General features: G+C 39.0%; 1 protein-coding gene across 3 annotated transcripts in view; it reads left to right on the top strand.

Annotated features, from left to right (window-relative positions):
- Positions 1-25,235, top strand: part of rptor (regulatory associated protein of MTOR, complex 1) — a 179,034-nt gene that overhangs the window by 73,941 nt on the left and 79,858 nt on the right. For all 3 annotated transcript variants that reach the window (XM_044346469.1, XM_044346470.1, XM_044346471.1), the window contains exon 8: positions 14,392-14,451. In XM_044346469.1, the coding sequence (XP_044202404.1) occupies positions 14,392-14,451 (60 nt within the window). The remainder of the gene's footprint in view (positions 1-14,391; positions 14,452-25,235) is intronic.

Consider the following 25,235-nt stretch of genomic DNA (forward strand, 5'->3'; position numbering starts at 1 on the left):
GTAATATGTTCAGCTTTTCCTGGTGGCCCCTGATTGGTTGACACTGCATGCTGAAAATAACTGCATCTGGGGCGGAAAATTTTACACCCAAGAAATGTTGCCAGATTGAGTAATTTTCCACCCAATTGCTTCTTCCTTATTAGACAACATGTACACCCTGAAGGCAGGCAAAAAGTACACAGATAATTCTGTTACTGTGTTGATAATTGTAAAGCAATTGCTAAGTGGCCACCAAAAGATACTTTTAGAAACCACTAGTCTGGCCACTAGCCATAAGCAGCTAGCCCTATGCTACATTGTACGGCGTATGCTCACGGCCAAAATACACAGAACTGCCAGGCTGTAGCCCCACCTAGTGGAAAAGTCACACTGCAAAAGATGTGAAAGATATTCAGGCAAAATGAGTTCATCTGGGAGACGTGGCTGATACAGTGGCCTGATTTAAATGTGCCATGATGTATCATTCAGAGGGATGTACTGATGGAGCTTCAAGCTAAACCACAGGAGCACACTGGTTTCATCAGCCAGTCAGCTGTGTGTGGGGTAGACTGAGCATATGGGGCTTGCACACCCAGGCAAAGGTGATTGCATCACCTCCGATCCACTGTCAACACAACTCACACACACATATGCAATATATGTCATGTCAATCCACATCCTATGTGTAGATTGTGTTATTCCTGACAGAAGTGAGAGCAGATTAGAGAGATAAATTAGGCCACTGTGAGTGATAAGGCTGAGTATTGAATCTCAATACTGTTAAAGTCCTGACTGAAATCTGTCACAAGCATCCAGAATCCAAAACTGTGAAGTATTGCTGGTTAGGTTGGTTGGAGATATTCCCTCATTTAAATCGGGAAATCAGCTAACTTTGCTAGCTTCAGACTGTATGTTATTTAAACAAAGTTCTTGTACAGCTGCTTGACTTCAGACAGTATTTAACCACATGCATTTGGAAGTTTGGCACAATGTGTTAAATGAAAAAGGGGTTTTGTAGGAAAACAGATTTTGATTCCTCAAACATAAATATAATATTTAAAAAATAAATTGTTTGTTGTTAGTGCTGAAACTCAGGTATCATATGAGCACTGGTGTAGCCCTAGTAAGTGATAGTGAATTACTCAAAAAAGAAGGCCTGTTTTGAAATGTCAGGTAGTTGGACAAACTCTCATTCCCTTTTACGGCCCATACAAAGTCCCTTTGGTGCCATAAATCATTACTTACCCCTACAGTTTTTTGCATTTTAATGATGGAATTCACCTTGCACACACTAAAAGTCAGATGGATGATTTAACAAATTTTCAAAAAAAAATTTGAAAGAGGCGCATAACTTTTAAAAAAGTGTGTAAGTGAGAATGACAGGTTGCCTTCAGGAGGTGTCCAACAGCTAGCCGAATGTTTCTTCTCTGCCATAAATGTTGAAGAGTTTCGTTTATCTTCCTCCACTCAAATCCACATGCCTCCATGACCTTCAGCATAATGAGGTCTCGGTATTATGCCATTAATATTGATATCCCTTACCAACATCCCATTTCAGAGAACAAGTTGCTAAAAGCCTGCTGGATAATATTGACTGAACTATATCTTAATACCCTCTGCCTCCAAAAATGGATGTTGTGACTTGCAGGGAATGTTGGGACTGATTCTTTCTATTAATGACTTTGTAAGGTCAAGTTCAGTGGCTCATATTAATGTAATTATTTGTTAGTCAGTAATGAATCGGGGGAAGTTTAGTCTCATATTATATATGCAATATATTTGAAATTCCCTTACGTAGCTCAGTAGAGTTTGATAAGCTCACATGGCATACATTTTACATGAATATCAAAGCTTCAAAGGAGAAAATTCAAATGTATTATTCATTAATTCATTTAACCTTTATTTACACTCTGAAAGCACACAATATAATAATAAATGAAATACATACCTATCAGAAAGAACAAAAAAACAAACTTTTTCCATCAATGTTATTTTAGAAGATATTTTTAGAAGAATACCATCGATTTTTTTTGAGGAAAACAACAAATCCAGTCATCACTCTTTTTTTGACATGTAGTTCTCCCTGTTCAAACTGAAATTGAAGTGGGCTTCACTGTAAATTAAAGCAAGACTATGTAACTTTTGGAAGAAGAAATATCACTTTCTAACACTTAGAAATGAAAAGTTGAATTTATAAGAAGTAAAATACACTCCTGCTCAGCTCAATACACTCAGGGGGTTTCTGCTACAGCCTTACTTGGTCTGGTATGACCAGTAGCTCATGGTGGCTAATGTTGGCAAACTTTATGTAGATATTTTTGTGTAACTGACATTACTAGCATTACATTATTGTGCTACTCTTAAACTACATTTAGAATTGACCATTATCCTGTGATTGTCACTTGTGGTTGCTGTTCAGCAAAAGTTACAGAGGCTCGCTTTAAACTCAAGGCTGTAAAGGAGGAGGTACTGTGTACAGCTGGGAGGTACATTACTAATTCCAGACATAGTATACAGCTGCCGTTCATAGTCCTCCTGCCAGGTTTGGTAGAGAATAACAATTTGATTGAGAAGAGTCCCAGTGCTCGAAATACCTCCCCACTAGGATAACATGCCAGCTGTGGCCCACTGCTACATCAACCTGCTCTCCAGCTTGCACCGAGACTTGGAGCTCTTAAAGAGTCTCCAAAGGTGCTGCAGCTCCCACTCACCACTTCACTCCTCCTCCTGCTCTTCCTATAGTTTGTTGCCGCCTCTCCTGTTCGCTTATTATTTTCTAAATAAAGACATGCCGAGCTGTCTTCTCCTTAATTTCACATGGGCCCAGAGTGAGAAACTGGGGGAAAATGAGAAAGGGATGGGGTGGAGTTTAGCAGGGTATGAGTGGGCGGATGGAGAGATTCACTGATGTGCTGGCTTACCTTGGCTTTAAAACTTTAATGAGATGCATTGAGGGATGGATGATGGGGTTTACAGAGAGAGAGAGAGTGAGAGAGAATGGGCTGGGGCGAGCCAGGCAGAGCGAGTGCATGTGTACCTTTCATTGCTCAGCTGAGCAGAAAATCATTACTGATGGAGCGCCATCTTCAAGGGATTTCCCCACTGCTGTGATGGACAGGGAGGGATGGAGGAGGTGAGCGTCTGTAAATAGAGGGAAGGGAACAGGATTTCACCAGTGGCCAGATGCACAAACGATGCGTACGCACAAAAACCATTCATACGCCATTTCCCACACATAAACTGCTATTTATAAACACACAATGTGCGGTGAGAATGTGTGAACCACACGCATTCTTCAAACCAGGTGTACACATGTTTTTCTAAAGCATGGTGATGTGATGAGGTGGAGATTAAATATAAGATGAGAGATGGAATCTTTTAGTAAAACATTATTTAGGTTGATAATCAGCTGCTCTGATTATGTGATTTTTTAAATTTATTTAAATTTTTTTTCCATTTACATAGAGAATTGTAAAATGCCAATGAAAGGTGCATTCATAAGCTTTTATCAGCTTTTATCATTCTTTTAGTTTACATAAGAGTCAACATTTTATTTTGCTCTTAATTTGTTTGTCTGCTGACACTTCATCCAGCTCCATCATCAGGACAAAAATAGCAAATTGTCGAATACTTTGCTTTGAGACTAAATACATGCATATCCTGTTACCTTGTTCTCCTCACTGCAATATGTATTGACAGTAAAACAAAATTGAATATCATCACATACCACACTGCCACTGTTGGTTTTCATTTATACATATTGATTGATTTTTACTGAAGTGTGACTGTAATGGTAGCTGCATATAAGCACCCAAAAATACACCGAGGCAAATAGGCAAGATAAATCATGAACCTTAAAATCACCGTTATCCAAACTAACTTGACCTGCAGCAAATATTAGATTTTGACCCTGGAAGTTTATGTTCCAATGTTATTATATCTTTTGTTCAAAACATCTGTGCCACCAGTAAATTACAAAAGGCCTTGCCAAGACTTACGATCTTGGCCCGATGGTGAGATTTTCAAGTAGACATTGTTTGGATAAATCGACCACATATTTGAAATGTAAATAGTTAATATTTCACCTGAGGAAAAAAACTCTCAAAACTTACACAAGTGCTGTAGAACAAAAACTATAACAGTTGTAAATATGGCTCATAGCCACCGCCATTGCCACTGGATTATGCAAAATGAATGCTGCGATACTTGTCACCCCAAGTTTACACAAGGCCCTTGCAGTCATTTGGACCATATTTTATTAAATTCTGACTTAAATTGTGACAGGACTTGGGCTGCACCAAGAACACAAGTACAAACTGTTTGACAAAACCTATTGTCTTGTTAAAAAAAACACATGTGGCCAAAATAATAGCAAGATTATTTAGGGGGGAAACTGTACCACCTCTGCCAGGCACCTCTGTCATTCAATGCTTTAGTGAAGAATCAGGCAGCAGTGATGAATCACAGTGCAGAATGCAAAGCAGGCTGAGCCAACTCCTCAGCAAGACCCTGCTCTCATCTCTTCAATATTGCACCAATACCCACCCGCTCTACACTTGCTCACCCTTCCACCGGGGTGCTATGTTTTGCTGCATGTACGTGAATAATCATGCATGCTGATAACGATGCATAGATGTAAACCTTTCAACCTTGCTGCTCAGCTTTGACAGGCATGATGTTGACCTCATGTAGCATCTCATTATCTTCATGTATGTGCTGTAAACAGTATGTACACCTTCAAGAGCAGGAACACAGATGAGGTTTTAATGGAAATGCAGCAGCTGTAAGGGCTCACATGACCACATCTTGTATTCCTTTCATTCAGCAGGAGCTCCCCTGACACACACCCACATACACACACACACACACACACACACACACACACACACACACACATCACAGCCTCATTATGTTCATTGAGAAGAAATGTGGCTACATATGTATTCTCCTTTTTCCAGCTTCTATAGGTGAAATGAAATAATCACAACACACCACTCTGGTCTTATTCTTGCCTTGGGTTTAATAACTGAAATATAAATTACTTGTAAAATTTTGACACATTCATCTTTCCCCCTCTTGTCTCGTGTTAGAGGGTGAACTACAGAAGGGAACTGTTACATAACACTGCATATGCCTTGGCTGACTAGTTCCTGTAGACCTCTGTGGATTTAAAGGCAGCAGCAGGTTTACCTCAGAAAACCCCATCATACGTGCATACTAATGGCAGCGTCTGTTCACTAGGACCTGATCAGCAGGAAGTTGAACCCTGTTTGCTGCCACTTGAAACAGGTTTTGCATCTTATAATAATGTACAAAAACTTAAATTATTCACCTCCCTGAATATGATCATTGTATTATATTTTAGCTTTTTTTTTTAAACAGATATATGGCCACTGAAAGTCCATCTCAAGTCAGTCTCTAAATAGCAACGGTGGTCAGTGTTGCGGATTTGAAACCCCATTGAACAGATGACATGTGGGAATTCGTCCCTCTTGAGTAATGAAGGTGAACCCATTATCAGCAGTTTTACCCTGTCTTGCATTTTCAAAATTAAATTGTTTAATCAAATTGTCACAATTACTGACAAAGTGCCCCGTACTGTTATTCCGTCAAAGCAGTGCTGGTCCATCTCTTGGTGGTTTTTGGTTGGAGGTGACGGAGCACATCCACAATGCACAGACGGTAGATGGGAGGTTATTATAGACCCAACAGTGTATTTTTGCCCCAGGGCTCCCTAACAGGTTGTCCCAGTTATGCCCATGATCTGTGGTAACAAACAGAGTCTCTTGAAGATAAAAGTCATCACTACTCTGTCCCAACTTTGCTAGATTCTAGAAAAACAGAGTTGGTGAAACCGACGATCTCTGTTAAAGCCTCATGTCAAACAATGTGAAATTGTGATGAGGGACCATAGAATGAACAAGAAACATCTGTGGGTGCATCTGTTTGTAAAGCTTTGAATACATACAGATACATGGTTGACAAGTTAAAGGAAGAACCAACATACAGTACAGTCGTAGTAAAGTGTTGGTCCAGCTTTGGTGCTCCTTGGCATAGACTCTGTAAGTCTCTGGAACTCCACTACAGATATTTCCTCTTTTTTGATGATGATGATGATGGTGGAGAGAGAGAATCTCCCATAGGTGTTCTACTGGGTTGAGATCTGACTGTGACTCTGGCTATAGAATATGATTCACATCATTTTCAAACTCAAACCATTCAGTGACCGCTCGTACAGCCGTGAATACAGCCATTAAATCACCAGAACATATTCAGGTTGTTTTGGAGGGTCAAATGAGTCTCTATAAATGCACAATATGCACAATAGTCTACACACTTAATGTCATCAGGTGGCATCTGCTTATTACTGTACATCCAAATCAGTTTAATTTGAATGTCAGACTTATAGCTGTGAGTCAGTAAATGTGTTCATATTCCAGCAAAATCACCATGGCTGCTGTCATAGAGTCTCAACATTTGTTCCATTATTCATTGTCGGAGCCGCTCCAGGATTTGTCTCAAGGTGACATCATTGATAGAGTCTGTGCTGCTTGGGTTTTTAAAAAAAAAATTTTTTTTGAAATGGATCTGTACAATATTATAGGAAGTAACGTGAATTTTAAGGTGGATCTTCTTTTAAACTGAATAGTGCCGTAGGCAAGGTTAACATCCCTGTATGTTCAGGAAATGTATTTTAATTAGCATAATGTGTACAGTATATCACTAGCACTACACTTTGATGTTAATTAGAAGTGAAAGCATTAATGGGGCATGTTTCTATGCTGATCAAGCAGGACCCTCTCCATCTTCACATTTGTCCTGAACGTTAATCATAATGTATCATCATTTGAAATTTTGCTCAGAAACAATCAGCAGTTGTACTGGACTTTAGGAGTCCACAGCCACTTAATGAGCAGCTTGATATCAGCTTTATGTAACAATGAGTAAGTGGAAAATACTCCAAATACTCCTTTGTTGCTTATAATCCTTTATACATATATTCGGCTACAAAAACCCATAGGAGCCATGTACCATTTTGAAATGAAGGCATTGCGTTGTTTTTGCAGCTTATTCCCAACAATAGTTTTGCCATGTAACATTAAACAACAAGCTGAACATTACATATCTAACATATTATGGGCTTATAAAATTGATATGGTTAACATAAACATTATTATTCATGTTATTGAATATGATTTTTGAGTTGAAAACAGCTTCCTGTTGCAGCTGGAAACGAGGTTGATGGTGAGAGAGCATCCGGAAAACCAAAACCAAGAGTTAAAAGATTGAAAAATGCTCCGTCAAGCTGAGTGGGATTGCAGGGTTGGATAATAATTCTCTGTGGGTTTGTCACCATGAGCAACACTTTTCACTCTATTTGTAATTTTTGACCCACTGTAATATAAATAAATATTGAATCGTTCAGCTCTAAGAAAAACAGTTAGATTAATTTAGCCAACAACAGAGTAGCTGTTTTAACAAGAGGTAGAGTTAGGCTACATTTACAGTTCTGTTTTTTTTCTAATAGTTTCACATCTGATCGTTCAGGGACCACACTGCCTTAAGATTACTGTTTTTGCTATACTGTTAGTAGTAACATTCAAACCAGGATCAGTGCTGATCCTGAACTGAGAAAGGACTCTGTGGCTCATCTGAGACAGACACATAACAACATTTCTTTAAATTAGAAAACAGAGAATTTTAACTCAAATGCTGGGAACGCCAAGAATTCATGATTACAAGTTCTGAAAATGTGCTGACTGTGAGACCAGGCGGCTGTGGCTCAGGAGGTAGAGCAGGTTGTCCGCTAATCGAAAGATTAGCAGTTCGATCCCCGGCTCCTCCAGTCTGTGTGTCGAAGTGTCCTTGGGCAAGATACTGAACCCCAAATTGCTCCTGAAGGCTGCACCAGCGGTGTGTGAATGTGCATTAGATTAGATTCTGAAGAGCAGGTTGGCACCTTGCATGGCAGCACCTGAAATCAGTTTATGAATGTGTGTGTGAATGTTGTTAAGCGCTTTGAGTGGTCAGAAGACTAGAAAAGCACTACATAAATGCAGTCCATTTACCATTTACAAATTGACCTAACGTTAAATTGACTTTCATATCTATTTAGTTAATGTTAAAAGATCAGGTAATTTAATTAAATTGACAGCAAAATATTATTGTAAGAATACAATCACAAGGTCAAAGCCTTTTGCACTTTTTTTCAGCTTCCACATTCAGCCCATCATCTGTGGTGATTGTTATTGATTATTCGGTTTTCTCCACCAGCACTTAAAGCTGCCATCACGCCTGGGAGCAGAATTTGAATTCCAAAAAAGATCAAATTCATGCATGGATTGGGAGTTTGTATCCAACAACTGATCCATCCTGACTGTGACGTAATCCATGGCACTTAAATTCAAAGGGTCTTCCTACTGCCTGAGAATAATGAGATCCCACATGACATCAGTGTGAATTGCTGTCTCTTTAAAGAAAAGCACAGGCCCTGAGTGTGCCTGACACTCCAGGAACAAAGAGGGAGAAGAATGTAACCAGGAAAACTTATTCTTAAGTCTTAATGATCAGCAACATATTGACTGAAAGCCATGATGTGCTAAACCTACATTGTCATGTGCCAGCGCTTTGCTGTTTGAGGTATATCATTGTTTTCCCCAATACAGTACAAACCAAGACAGTTCCACATTGACTCTTGAATATCATTTGAACCACTGATTAAATATTTTGTTTATGTTTTTGTCTGTGTTCGCTGCAGATATAAACAGAGATGATAAACTCAAAATGGAGTCTGGCAGGAACAGACAGAAGGGCTAAAATAAACAGAGCATAGATATAGTAGAGGTTGCATCAGGGAGAGCGTGTTTCCATCCAACCCCTGAACAGAGAGATGCAAGATCCCCGCAGGCATTGAAGAGAGGAGAGATAAGGAAGGAAAGAGGAGAGGACAGAGGAGGAGGAGGCATGGCGAGCACTTGCAGTGTTTGGTGACATCAGTATTTATAGTTATTTTGATTCACAATCTGCCAATGAAAAAGCTCTATCGTGCACTCTCAAATGATAAAAAACTTCATTCTGATCACGCAGTGTGATCAGAGGAAAGTGATTCTGTGAGCGCTTACGATCACAGTGTCTGAACGTGAACTGTAACAATTCCCCTCTGGCTTGCTTACACTATTTTTTTTTCAATATCAAAACTACAAATGCAACAAAGCAAGTGAATATGTTTACTGCTTAGCAATGAGACAGGGACCAAAAGTAAATAATTAAAATGGAAAATGTGTTGTCTAGTGTGTGATAAGAAGTGATATTAAATTATGTATAAAGTGGGTATCAATCTATCAATCCCTGTGACAAACTCAACAGGGGGATCAAGCAGGGATGCAGATGCATGTTTCAATCCATGGAACCCTGAATATCTACAAGATAAAAGTGAATCTTAAGTCTGCACAGCAAAGCAGGAATCACAACGGCCTTCTACAAGCTGACACCAGATTATACGTTGGTTTCTAAGACTTGATGTCTGATTTGAATGAGAGTTGTGAGGTCAGTGGAGGGAGCTTTTATCAAGGCTTGTACTGTATTGTCTCAGATCTGTTGTTGCTCCGGTCTTGCGTAAAACTCGCTGGCCTTGGGAAAATATCTGCCGAATTCAGAATGTGCGTGGTAACAAAGCAGAAATAAGACTCCTGAATTTGTGCCCAAAATGCTGTCGAAACTTTCATTTATAATTTCCACCACAGTCTCCATGATCATCAACCGAGAAAGAGGCAGAAAAAAGGCACATAGAGGCATGAGGGAGAGCGCACAGTTAAAGCACCGCAGATAACCATCACTCTGACAAAACACTCAATGCAGAGTGAAACAGATGAAAGAGCGGGGACAGTTAACAGATATTTAGAATAGTTATAATTACAATTAAAATAAGTTCTCTTTCAAATCAAACATCCCAAGATATGAGTGGAGAGTATTGTTTGTACAACTGCATTTATAACCTTTTTTTACTCAAACATAGCTTAACCATGTCATGTGATGCTAATTCAGTACACTTTAACAACAAATATTACTGAGTCCACAACAGAAAACTGCAGATGAACATTTAATATCCAGGAATTCAGATTCTAGACACTACCACTGACTATCCTTGTAACACATTGGCCACAATTTCACACATCGACTATATACGGTCCATCCATATACTAGGTTTTGACCTAGTCTTGTTTTATGGAAAACATGTCAGGCACAATTTATTATTCCAATAGATGTTTTTTATATGTCCTAAAACATGTCTGGAGGGGAATTCACACCAACACTATTCAAAGGAAAACATATAACTTCATAATTCATCTCAGCCATGACTTAAACTTGGAAAATAAACATCAGTCAGTCAGAGGTGATGGGGACAACTTGCTTTTGGTTTTAATCAGAAAGATTTCCAGAAACAGCTGGACATCATTTTCTTTATGGATTTTCAAGTCAACCTCTGATTCAATGTTTGAGCCAAATGATTTGAAAAAAAAAAGATAAATATTGATGTAGTTAGAGCTGTTTCAGTGGTCAGTTTTGCTGAACAGGAAAGTGTAAGGATCACATATATATAACTGCTATTTACTTAAATTTACATTTGGCAAGGTGACCATCTTTCCTCCCTGTCAGCCACACATTTGCAGATATGTAGTCTGTAATAGTAGCGAATGTCAGCCTATTTATGTATGAAACAGATTTTAAAGGTTTGTCATAAGGAAGAGTAATTTTTCTTAGGTTACATAGTATAAATCTTGGTTCGGTTGATTGTATTTTAGCACGTTAGCATGATAATATTTGCTATTGGTTCTAAACGTAAAATACAGCTACGGAAGGGAATGTCATTATTTTTGCAAGTTTTTCATGATATACCAAAGCACTGAACAAAGTGAAAATTTAAACAGAAAAAAACCAGTCTGCACGTCAGATAATGCATTTATTAGTATAAATGTTCATGGGAGCATTATCAAGTGTGCGGACTCTATTTTTCTATTTTTCCGTTTATCACATATTCTCCTGTCCAGCACCTAGTATTTATCATTTGGATGTGCCTGCTTTTGTAAACTTTTTTTCAAATTGAGAATTTAATCTGATGATGGCACTAAATGAAAAGTCAGGGGATCACCAAATTTATCTGGCGAGGATCATGAACGTCTGTACCAAATTTCATAGCAATCCATCCAAAAATTTGTGATATATTTCACTTTGAACCGAAAACGTCTACTTGCTGGTGGCACTAGATGAAAAGTCAAGGGATCACCAAAGTCATTAGGATGCATCATCTTAGAACCATGGATGTCTGTACCAAATTATGTGGGGAAAGTTATGTCTTGGAGTAAGGGATTTGAAACCCGATAAAAGATACCCAGAAAATGGATGGTAGAGGTGAGGCACACTGTATCCGTATAACTCACCTCACCTCTAACTGCTTTGAAAGTAAAGTAAGCTTTTTTTCTTTAAGCGAACTTCGGGATATAACAACTATGGCTGGTGAACTAAACGTTCCTACGCTGAAGAGATCACAGACAGTTGACAGAAGTACAGAAGGGCTGGAGGGCAGAGATGAAGAGGAAATTGAAGGATTATTACGAGCAGAGAGCAATGTGGCCAAACTTTAATTGGTTCGCTGAATAAGACAAAGTGAGTGTGTGGGCAATGAGAGGAGAGGGTGGGAGTGAGCGTGTACATATTAAACTTTGAGGAGGGAAATGAAGTGGATCTTGTGTGAGGAAACTACTGTACTGCTCCCAGAGTGGGGAGGGTGGAGGAGGAGCGGGATGGGGGCAGAGTGTCTTTTCTGGTCCCCACAGAGCAGGCTGTCTTCTTCAGCTCATTACTCCTTCAATCAGCCTTCCTGTCCCAAGTGAACGTCTCTGTGCTGGGTGATCTCAAATCTAATCTGATCCGTCATTGACCTAAAATAATCATGAGATATATCACACTGTTCTATGAAATCATTTAAATTGTAAATATGGAAAATCCTGTTTATTAGGGAGGTTTATTTGTAACCAGGAGCTCTGATTTAGACTCTTCTTAATCCCTCATGTTCCAAACCTCAGTTGTTCTGCTAATATAATAATTCATATGACCCGTTCTGAGACGGGAAAGCAGCTGCATGTGGTAGTGAGATGATCTTGGGATCATGTGTTAACTGTTAACTGCTGTTTTAAATATAGACAAAACCTTAATAATGAGTAGTTTGAATATTACTCAACAGCAATACTCCACAGAAAATGTTTGAAAGGTGGCTCTGAAAGGTTTGTAGCTCGCTTCTTCCCAGAGGAAGCTTTTAATCTTCGACAACCTGCTCACCACTGGAATCCACTGCAATTGCTGCCTACAGCTGCAGTCCTCTGCAAAAATAGCCTAGTAATCTCCCAAAGAAACTGCACTACTCTGCTATTTTCCAGCTTTATTTCCATTTGGCTTTGCTCCGTCCTGTATCGTGTTGAATGAAACCAACATGTGTCCATATAACCGACAAAACTTTTTTTTTTTTAACCAGCTTGTTCTCATCTGCACCCTCCTCCAGCTGCATGCGTCATTTTGTGATCACAAATATGGTTAATTACATCATTTTGAACTGCAGGTGGACATTCTGTATGAAGGAATGAATATATCGAACATATCAATATGACTAAAATTGGGAGTCATAATGTTGATTTTGGTTACTTTTCGATGAATTGTCAAGCCCTGGTTCACGTTGGTAGATTTCTGGTTGGGTGAGTGATGGATCCAGTGCAGCTCACATAGAAGCTGTGGTAGCATTTGCTGGGAGCAGTTATCTTCACATTTATCATGCTGATTGAAGAAATATGCCAACTGATAAGCCAATAAGAGTTGTATTTCTGTATGTGAACTTAAAACAACTTCTTCAGCTACAGTCCCTTTCATGGGCTTTTCTGTAACCACAGTATTTTTCATGGATGTAGCTAGGTAGCTATGTAGGAAGACGGTATCCCCATTTCTAATCCCATCTTCAAAGCTCTGATATGATTGGTCAACTGTTTCTGCAGCTGGCAGAGGCAGCTGTAAATGAACGTAAAACAACACTAGTGCGAAGGAGTAAGCTGGCAGCTTTTCAAAACTACATTTCAAAGCTACAGGATGTGTGTGTGTACATATACATATATATAGTACTGTGCAAAAGTTTTAGGCACCCTAGATGTTTCGATTCTTATCCATTATGCAATACTATCAGGGAGGTGTCTGATCGGTCCATAATTTATTCATGACATGACAATGACCCCAAGCATACAGCTAGAGTCATAAAGAACTATTTTCAATAACAAGAAGAATGATGAGTCCTGCAACAGATGGTATGGTATGGCCCCCACAGAGCCCTGATCTCAACATCATGGAGTCAATCTGGGATTACATGAAGAAGCACCTGAGATGACCTAAATAATAAATCCACAGAAGAACATTCTTTCTCCAGGATGGTTACAACAACCTACCTGCAAGTTACCATGAAAAACTGTGTTAAAGTGAACCAAGGACTGCTGCTGTTTTAAAGGCAAAGCTGCTCACAGCAAATATTGATTTCATTTAGGTTTCTGCTGTTTACTCAACTTTGTAAGAAGTTAACTGATAAATTAAAACAATTTATATCAATATTTTTGTAAGTATTCTCACTTTATTTTTAGTGCCTAAAACTTTCGTACAGCACACACACACTCATACAGTAGGGTCCAAAAGTCTGTATCCAAACTTTAGACTGGTACTATATGTTTAGTTTAGTGGCAATAAAATAAAATAATTGCATCAATATATTTTCAATTATATGAAGTTATGTCAGGTTGACCTAGTGAGTTTTGCACTGCAACAACTAATGAGCATATTAAACCAACTATTCAGTACTACATCAGTTTACTTTAAATTTAAGGCAATGTAGTGTCACCTTACTTCATATTATGTTCCTTGCAGTTGATGCACACACACAGACACACCTGCTCTCCTCCAGGTGTTTGACAACTCGCTGTGAGCTCCAGCGCCTCCGCTCACGTCTGTCGAGCCTCTGACTGCCAACCTGCTGTTACTTACAGCTGGCCCGACCTGTCGGAGCTAACCAGGCACAGTAAACAATAACCCCCATGCCAGACATTTCAGAAATATGACTGTGTCTCCCGCTGCCCGCCCCCCTCCCCTTTGACTCTAATTCAGCCAAAATACACTTATCAAAGTGCTCAGTGGTTGTAATGTTTGAAGCTCTCGTTTTTCATTCGAGTGTTTTACCCGTTGATTGTTTCTCTTGTAGGTCATAAAATCTGTACTGTAGAGGCCAAACGTTTTTATTGCTTTGTCTAGTCTTTGAGCACCTCTTGTTCTCCTCCCAACCCTCATCAGCAACTTTTCCCTGTCTGGTTTTTTTTTTTTTTTTTTTTCAAGGTTTTGTATGCAGAAGAGTGCCAAGTTGGTGCCAGGGGTGACGTTAGACCTCATCGAGAAGTAAGTGGCACTCCACAGCCATATTAAAAACACACACACAAACAAATCACTCTGTCGCCGCTCTTTCCCTCTTACTGTCTCTCTCCCTCTCTCTCTCTCTCTCTCTCTCCCCTCTCTCTCCACTCTCTCTCTCTCTCTCTCTCTCTCTCTCTCTCTCTCTCTCTCTCTCTCTCTCTCTCTCTCTCTCTCTCAGGAGGGCACAGTCTAGAGAGATCATTATTCTGTTTTCTTCGTGTCTGTCTCTCTCTGCCTGTCTTCCTGTCTGTGTCTCTTGCTGTCTCCTCCTTATTGTCAGCCCTCTCTTTGTTGTTCCATCCTGCAGGTATAATTCTCTGCCTTTGTTTCCCCCTCACAGCCAAAGCAGCAGTAGTTTGGCAGATTTAAAGCTCCACATTTCTTCAATAAACCTGCGGGTGCCGACCGTCTGAGCATGGAACATCTCTCGCTCTTAGGCACACACTCTCAGATTGATATTGGTACTCAATATGGATGTCATATCTATAAAGTTTTAAAGTTTTAGTAGTTTCACAGAACCATCGGGGGTGGCTTTTCTTTTCTTCCCCTTACGTGCGGGGGAGAGTTAAATGACGCCCATAAACTGAGGAAACTTAGATTTAGAAATAGTAAGTGACTTAAAAGCAGAAAAAATATATGTTGTTGGAAAACACCTCTAAGCGCCAAAGTTGAAGAGTGTCTCAACAAGCTCTTTACGATGATTCTCAGTCTGTTTGTTAAAGTTAAATAATCGTTTTTCTTCACCTGATCAAGCTATGATTTCAGCCTACACGACACAGGTTGTGAGGGCTTGTACACAAACACACATGCACGAACAGTACCCGCGCATCTGTATCTTCCACTAGACTTTAATTAGTTTTTGGCTGAGGGTTTGTGCAGAGACATTGTGAGCTTATCTGCTCCTCTTTGTCCTGTGTGTCTTCAAGAGTTGTTTTCAGGTGTGTCTGTATGTGTCTTTGTTTCTGTGTGTGTGTGTGTGTGTGTGTGTGTGTTTGTGGCGCTTCCGACTCCTGTTAGCAGGAGCTGTCCCAAAATGACGCACTTTTATTTTTCTGCCAAAACTTACATTTTACCTGCTCTAGTTTGGAGAAAATACTTCTAATCCCTCACCTCAGTCAAGTGAACAGAAGTAGTTTTGATATTACTGCAAATTCTCAAATTGTAGCCTCATTTATCTAAACTGTAGAAGGATGCCAGAACTTTTATATGAAATAAGTTTATATTAGAGACATGCGTTCATTTCAGATGTTCATAGTATCTATATATGTATAGAATATAAAAAGCCTTCCTCATTTTTGATCTGCTGCCTTTCAATTTGCTGTTGTTGCCATTTACTGTTAATGCCAACTCAACGTTTCCTCCATGTTTACCCATCATCTTCATAAATTGAGAATAATGTGCACTTCCACAGCACTACAGCAACAAAGACATTTTATACTTACTAATCAACCTTTCTCTCTCAGTAATTAATTCCAGTCACTTGTACTTTGTTGTCTTTTTGTTCAGTATTTAGCTTCTGTTAATGAAACCTAAACTTTCCTGCACTGATGTTTTACATTAAAAGTCTCCCATTGTCTCAAAACACATAATCAGCTCCTTTTGCAATAGACCTTTACTTTAAAACATCTACCGACAGCATTGAGTTTCATTGATAGCACCTTAACACTGATCCAAGTAATGGCAAAGGAGAAGCAATTGAAATTAATAATTGAATGAAAATTTCTAGCAGCAGATTGGTGAGTATGGGATCACTCTGTTGTTGTATTTAACTAATGCACTTTATTTAAGAATTTCCAGTATCTCTGGAATTTCTTTTGTTAGTGTCTATTCTTTAGTTGTATTTTTCTGTGTTCTAGTCTAATGAATGAGGAAGGATTTGGCTCACACTTCAGTTTTCATTTATTTCTTCATGTGTCACATATTGTTTCCCATGTTTCTACATGATAAATAAGGATTATCCACAACTTTCACCTTTTTCACCTCTCCACATCATCTTTGACATTGTTCTTCCTTCTATTACCATTTAATTATCTTTCTAATTATTAATCTCATTCACTTGCTTCCAGTTTTTCTTTCATCTTGTTATTTCTCCACATCATTTCCCCTATTGCTTTTCTTCTCCTGTCAAACCCCACTTCTCTCCATTCGATAAGTATTACACAGGAAATGCTCAAGTACTGTAGGTATAGCTACTGCCTAGTGGCTCCCAAGGCAGGATGGGAAACCACTAGAGCGATGACAAACACCTTTGAAGAAATAAGGCCTTTTTCCATTTGTCTTTCACTCATTTTCTGAATTCTCCCTTCTCAACCTCACCAGCATCAGTTGGTGGGTTTGACAACTCTGAAGCTCTCCATTCATGCTCAAGCTCTTATGTTCTCTTCATCTTTTATCACTTGTTTTGACAGAATAAAGAATGGGCTTCTGTGCAGAGGAAAAAGTAATTTATGACCCGCTGGCTGTAAGGAGAGTTTTAACACCCACAAACGTCACACTAGTTTACGTCAGAAACAGTGTTGGGAAATGCATTCTCACCTGATCTCTCCTGTTCAGCATTAGTGAAGCACTGAACAGAAACATCAAAGACATCACAGTTTAACAACGGTTTTAGAGTCAGTCTGTCACCTTAGAATGAAATTCAAAATGGTTCCTGTCAAAGACAAACAAACTGTGATCTGAATACAAAGCTACAGTCACTAACCATCATTGGCAGTGCTTGGATGAAGTCAGCTCTAAACCAATGCATGCGAAAGAAACACTCAGTACAATTCCACTACATTGTAGGTTCAAGGCCTATAACGGCTTCTCAAAATGTACTGCCACGACTACTGAAAAACTGTTTCACTTCAACAAAAAAATTCCTTGAGACTGCGAGGTGAACCAGTCATACCCCGGCTATTCTGCTATGTTTTATAAGATCCTGTGCTCTGCTCTAGTATCACAGTGTCAGCTGTCTGATTCAGACATAAACACATCAGGATTGTATACTAATAACAAGCCACTAAGGTTAAGAGAAAGAGTTCTTGCTCTTCACGCTCTCCTGAAATTGGATTTCAAATGTTGATTCCAAACAATATTGAAAACCGGTAGATACTCAGTAAGATACATGACCTTGAATTGATGTAAAAAAGAAAAATATTGATGGTGAAAATTAATCTAAAAAAACCAAAAAAACATCAAGAATTACAAAAAAGTCTGCGTTATGTTCCATCAGGAGAAAATTAACATTTAAAGGGGCCATATAATGAAAAACTCACTTTTTCAGTGCTTGTGTGTATGTATTTGGGTCTCCGATGTGCCTATTAACACACAAGCTGTGAAGTAAGACCACCCAGTCAGTTTAGTGTGGGCTGGCTTTCTCTGTACTCATGTAATTCAACAAGCCATTCAGTTTTGATGCCCCTTCTGACATCACATGGGGCTAAGCTAGGCTAAACTAAACTAAGGGTGAAAAATATGGTGTATTGCGGGGCTGGACCGGGGGACAGAGCCGCTGCTTGCCGAGGCACCACTTCTGCTGATGTCATCAGTAATAGACATCTTAATTGCCGGTGAGTTTATGTAATTTTAAAGTTACACAGTATGTAGATATCTATATGTATAAACAATAACGTTACTGCGGTATTTACGCCTTTAGATTACATTATTTTGAGAATGGATGGAGCAGCTACAATGTTAACATAGTTCTGATCAATCCGAACTTTGTTCAAAAAACAAGCATTTTAACAGTTGTTTGCTAGTCTTCTTGTGGACAAACTTGACAAAGGATGAATTCAGGCCTTTTACAAATGGACATAATGATGTAGTTATTTTGTCATCCTTTTGATCTGTTTATTGCAATTAAATCACAGCAAAATCTAAGTTGATTTACACTCAAACTGGCCATTCTGAACGGGGCTGTTTAGACAGGATAAGAAGGCTGCAGTGGTGCTTGACCCTTGTTGTATTTTGACCAAAGCATGTCAGATTCATTTTATCAAGACCCCAGGGAACTGTGTTAACTTGTGGAAAAGGGGTGTAATATGGCCTCTTTAAATACAATAAAATAAATACTCTAATACACTAAAATGCACAAATTAAGTATTAAGAGAAAAGTAATTTTAATGGCACAGAGGGGCTTTTCTTCTTGGTCTTGAAAGTTTCAGCAGCCCTGAACATGAGCATGGGGATCCCTGATGCTTAAGTTGCTCTTTTTCTTCATTGCATGTCCAGCGTGTTGTACAGCGGGCTAAATGTTGACTCAGCTGATGTCCGCCGGAGTTAAATAATGGATGGCCTCAGAGCTCATAAAAGATAAATGGCACGTAACTAATTTGCCGCCTCACCTCTCTGTTCTATGAGGCTGGGCCAGCATTCTAACTAAAGTCAAGTGCCAAAGTCGAGCATTTTTCAAGGGACGCTTCATCAAAACAGGAAATATCACAGAAATAGCACTTTGTGTGACTAGAAGTGTCGTGAAGATGATTCAAATTTATGAATTCAGATGTTATTAAAGCTGTGCTTATAAATCATTTCATATTAACAATCAATCTAATGACTATTTGTAATGAAAAAGGTGATGCTTGTATTGCTGAACCCACAGAGCATTGCCACCCGACTACAGTTCCCCTTAGCTCTGCTGGGCTTTTTAGCCTCTTTTGGCCTCTTTTAGCGAATTGTTTTGGTTTTCTGCACCACAGACTCCGATCTTATCAACCACTTTTCCAGTCACAACATGACTCTTTTCAGTGAAGAAGCTCTGAAAAGCTTACCAGCGTTACCTGCTCATCAGTAAACAGTAGACAGACAATGTAAGTGAGCAGCTGGTGAACGTAGCGGAGAATTTAGCAACTGCAGAGCCAGATATTTCCAAAAGTTGTACATTTTTAGTACTATAAGAAACAATTCACACTTAAAACACAGATTTTGGCAGTGTAACTTTAAATTCTGGGATTTTATTATTATGATCCTTGGCTAAAAGTGCACAATGTGACATCAAATATCCAGATACTTCTAGTGCAAGAAGAGATGAGCAGCAGAAAACTTCACTAACTGAAGAGGGTGTTGACAAGTTTGACAAGAGCATGCTGTACAACAAAAGGAGGAACCACAAACACTTCTGGAATACACAGAGAATCACAAATTGATATTTTTCAGCATGAACAACTTGTTGTAGAGGATGTATTTTAGTGAATTCACATTTTTCAGTGTCTGTGCTTAATTTTTTTGGAAGATGTTGTCTTTCTTTTTCATTGTCTTTACTGACAGCTAATCTGTGCTGTACGTTGAGTTTCTGACAGCCTTATTTTTATCTGCACTGTCTATCATTCCTGCAGTTTGAAATGATAATGTAACTGTAGGACACCTAACAAAGAAATGGCAGATAGTTGTCAGCTAAATTTGTGGTATCTTAGCAACAACAACACAAAAATCGAACCACGTTGCTTTTCTTCGGAGGCTTCAACAAAGAAATGCAGGGCAGCTCGTTATTGTTAAGCCTTGAAAATGTGTCTCAGATAGTATTCAAAGGAGCATTTTTCCTTTGTCATCATTTTGTTGTGTGTGTGTCCTGATTGCACACATGGACATGAGCATGAGCAAACAGCTAATGGGCATCACACTCTGTGAACACTCATTGGGCATGTATTCATAGCTTCTAAAGGCCATACACAGTTGGAAGGAACGTATCGAACAAACACTCATCGTATCGAACAAACACTCATCGTCCTTGTAATATTAGACATTTTTTTGGAAAATGTTTTCAGCATAATGTCAGCATTGAGTATTTGTGTGCTGTTGATTTGTTTATTAATTTGATAATTCCTCTGTCTCTTCTCCATCTGTGCACCCTTCTGTCTCTGCTTCCCACATACATCCAACACACATTCTGGCTGTATCCACTCACAATAGCCTTTTAGATAAGACAGTCACGACGTAGAGCGCATGTGGATTTTACCTGATTGCGATACACTCACATGTCTACTTGCTCGATCCCTCTCACGCTACAGTATCTCTCACTGTCTTCCCTCATGCTCAGTCGCACATACACCAGTCTCTCCTTCACACACTCATCCCTTCTCTTTCATCTTACATGGCTGACACAAGTGTCGTGAGTTGATCTCTATTCACAGCCTCTCTCTGAGTTCTACACAGTGAGTCTCCCCCCCAGTGGACAGGGCTGCCTCCTCATTGTCTGAAACCCAGCTGTGCTCCATTCACCGGGGGGTCTCTGGAGTTGGGCTTTATATTGAAGGAATCATATCGCTGTGATGGCACCTCAGCATTAATAATACTGTTGAGAAACTTTATTGATCCTGTGAGGATGTACTTCATGCCCATGTTCCACAGAGATGTTAGAGAGAAGAGTCTGCTATGGAGCAGCAACCAAGGCCACATCCACCACCACCTTCCATTTCAAGGCTTTGTAAAATAGTGATTAATGTTAGGGGCTACTGTTTTTATAAAATTTGGGGTAGAGTATTGTAGGTGCTTGTATTGTTGTTGTAGTTGTTTGGAAAGTAAGTTATGTCCCTCTGTATTTATGTTATTGTGTTATATGCACATTACAAAGTTGACAAGACCTTCACTGGTCAAGAACATATTACATATTTAATGTAGATCCTAGTAGATCGTTGAAAATAGAAAAATGACAGGAAATGAGAGAAGAGAGAGAGAGATAGGAAACAACATGCAAAAAATCACTCTTGCCAAACATAAACAGAGGATGTTGCGGGCCATGGGTTAGTACCTTAACCCCTGGATGAATTTTTTTAACCAAGTCCTGATGTTGGGTTGAACATGGCCTAACATGTGATCAAACGGTATGTATTTTCTGCTCTGACGTGTGAGTAAACTTCACAATCTGTCCAGCAAACTAAAAATGTTTGTATTTGTGCATCTTAGATTCACAATCCAAGTAACTAAAAACAAACATACAACAGTACATAGCCACTCATAGCATAGCACTCCTCAAATAACAAGGTGCTTCACTAAATAAAAAATAAAAAAGAGGATTACTTGTATGTGAAGAAACAGGATAATACAGCACAGAATAAATAGGTAAAACAATTATTTTGATCAATGACACAAACCTAAACACCTTTGAGGGCATTTCTCCAGCCTGTTCAGTGGTTCATTCTTTTATCTGTCCACTCACCCTCTTTTTCCCTCCTCACATATATTACACTGGATAGTGAGAAAGATATGAACTACTGAGTGTTCATCCTTAGTGCTGACTTGCCAACCACCTTTGGCAAGCACTCAAAGTGCTCAGGAGCTTGCCAGCCCTCACAGTTATACAGTGGGCTTGTACCTGCCAGGAGCTTCACAGCTGCAATTATTTGTCACTTAGAGGTGGATACAGGAGGTTTAGGTCAGGAAAAGTTCAGATGCTCTGTGTGTAGTTATAAGTCATTTATTGCACACTGATTGACTTTACATGCCAGCAGCCAAACTTTGGTGATGATTAGACATTATGAATGTACTCTAAAGGTTTCTTTAAATTGATAAGCACTGAGTAAGTTATGTATTATTATATAGTGTGTCATTTATTGTCAGATAATGCTAACTATATTTCATTCTTCCATCTGAAGATACAAAACATGCTCTTGGCAGTGCTCCACAGTGGAAAAGAAATGTTTAGAAGTGACAGTGGGTGATGATATTTGTGGGGCGGGGAGAGAATTGGGAGAAAATACTTCAGGATGTCAGTGTCAGTGAAGTAAATATAATTATGTTTTTGAGCTTGTCATGCATTTATTTTTCCCTCCAAATTTTGCATTCCCACATGATTAAAGAGGCCAAGAGTGATTTTGATTAGTTATGTTTTTATGTCCTGTTATCACAAAACCACAAGTTAAAGGGGACCTATTATGCTCATTTCCAGCTCTATATTTTTATTGCAGGACTAGAGTAGTTTAACATGATTCACGGGTCAAAAAACTCCTTATTTATCTTATATTAGCCCTTTATGCAGCCCTTCAGTTCAGCCTTTGTCTCTTAACAGGCAGTCTTAGCTCATTAAGACCCCCCCAGCTTCAGGAAGCCTAGCGAGGGGCAGCCGTATCAGAGTCACGTTAAGTTACTGCTGATGAAAACCCAGCATTTCCTCCTTTACTGCTTCATATTAAATGCTTTTAAGTGACAAAATAACGGGAGACTTTTATTGTGAATTTAGAGGAAATGAAACCTCCTCACTGAATTAGCAGAGCTTCGTTGGCGGCTGCTATTCTGCAGTAAAAACCGGTCAACTCAACAACATATGGAGATATTTGGAGCAGTTTGTTCTGCGGATCAGTCAGGAATAATTAAGGGAGGAATAGTACCAGCAGAAACAGTCATAGTGGTGATGTTTGATGAAGCTGAGCGTTCAGAGCAGTCTGGAGTCGGTGCTTTTTGCTCACAGGGAAAATATTAACATCCGACATTGTAACATTATATACTGTATATGAAAAAAAATAAGGAAAAGCATAATAAGTCCCCTTTAATTAACTTATCTCAGACAAAAGAGTTGTTTTCTTGTGATAAAGGGTCAATTATCTCATTAATTAACCCTCGAGTTAAAGAGCTAACTATCTCAGTAAAACAAAAATTACTATCTTGAGATAACAAGATGATTATATCATGGGGCACACATGAAACAGTGTGGTATTGGGGAATTTTTTTAGTACTGAATATTATCACTGAGTGTGTCAACCCACCATGTTTATCACAGTGAAACTGGCACTTCTTACACAGCCTTATAGGTTGTTTAAAACATGCCAAGGTTTGGGTTTTTAATGTGAAGACACAGCTGAAACAATAGAAAACAATTTTTATTCTATTTATGTTACTACAGGTTTTTATAATGGTTGATGTAGCTACTGTGTTAATGTAATGTAAATGTAAATGGAATCTTTATGATTAATGATATTATATTATGATTAATGATAATTAATAATCTTTATGATTCCATTTACAATAACGTATCATTACGCATAGAAAACATGATGACCACTGGACATGGTGGTCCATTATGTAACATAATATGAGACCAGAAATTGCTGTAGCACAAAAAAATCACAATTGGCCAGAGAAGGGTCCTGAATCTTGGTTGCAATTTTTGTCAGACTGTATGATATCAGCTTTGAGACATGTCAGATTGACATGGTAACCATTCAGTATATGTTGTAGCAAAGGTCAGATTGTTGGCTTTTGGTGCTTCTGTACATTTCTGACACATCAGAATTGTAATGCAGACTGTCTTTGGTCACCAAAGCTCAAAATTAGTTGTCTGTAGACTGTCTGACAGTAGGAGCACCATATTGGATTACTGACTAGAGATTTCACCACATTTCTCTCACATAGACAAGTTTCATCTGCGATAGCCTGAAATCACACAGTGTACAGGAGCCGTTACATTTGAGCTACAGTATGATCTGTTGGTCCAATGTCTGTCGCCAACACAAATGATCTACCAAGCCTGCTTTCAGACAATGAAATATATTCTTGTCTGGATGTAGCATTGCTAGCTGTTATACTTAGTTTTAAAAGTGCTTAGCAGTGATTTATCTCATTTATCTTCACTTCTCATTACATTTTTTCCCATTAAATTAAAGCATATTCCTTTCTTTTTCTTCCCTCAGACACAAATGACTCACATGCTCGCATTAACTATAATATCTGTGAGCCAGCCAGTGTTTGCCCTCATTCCCTGTCTTCTCTCACTGCTTTACACAGTGTTCATTAAAAGGCAGACAGCTAGGTGTGGTAAAGGTAATTTTCTCGGATTTGCTACAGTGATTACTGTCAAACCATCTTGGGCTTTGTCTGGAAGAGATTTCCCCACTCTCATTTCCATGGTGCTCCCACTCTCCGGTCATAGAATCACTCCTCTCCGATTTCGAGTGCCAGACTATAAGCAGAGGAGTTTCTGTGAAAATGGATGTATGATGCATCGGTTTACATGCCTCAAGTTCCTCTGCACATTACAGATACACATACATACTGTACTGTAATGATGTAGTGACACACAGATGAGATACACAGTTACACGTATGACACTTTTCATAGATGTGCAAAACACATCAAACGGTCATGACAGTCATACATATCACATGATATCCTCTGGATTTAGATCTCAGCAGCACACCGATCTTGGTTTAGAAACAGGATAGACTGAATTCTTCAGCATGCTGCATATAAATTGAGGGACTCTGAATCACCTATTAGAGGGCAGAAGTTGATATTCTCCATTTAAAAGATGCAAGGTGTCAGAGGAGATGCTGTAAGCAAGTCTGAGCACGCTCATGTTAGCTACTTGAAAGGAGTGTGCCACAGGTTGGTCAAGACTAAGAAAAGATGCTTCTATACTTCTGATATCATTGGGCAACTGCTGAATGTTCAACTCAGTAATGAGATGTTCTTTCACTACAATCAAGACAAGAAATATGTATGTTCAAAAGAAATTTATATAATCATCGTAATGTAATAAAATCACGTTTAATACAGTAGTGTGCCATCATTGCAAATTTAACAAAAGTTGTGGGGGTGATAATGGCACATTTGAACTAAAGCATAAGATAGTATTGGCACATAAGGAGGAGAATAACAATAACACAACAGCTTGTATTGTCAGATGTATTGTCATTGGCTCTTTGGAAATCCATTGAAGAATTATACAAAAGACATACTGGTAGCCTAATGGTTAAGGTGCATACCACATAACCGTAGTCTCCCTGTTAAATTTCAGTTTCATGTCATTCTCTTTCTCCCCCCATGTTTCATGTCCATCTCTACACTGTTGCCAGAGG

Source organism: Thunnus albacares, chromosome 3 (assembly GCF_914725855.1).
Source record: "Thunnus albacares chromosome 3, fThuAlb1.1, whole genome shotgun sequence".
NCBI lineage: Eukaryota > Metazoa > Chordata > Actinopteri > Scombriformes > Scombridae > Thunnus > Thunnus albacares.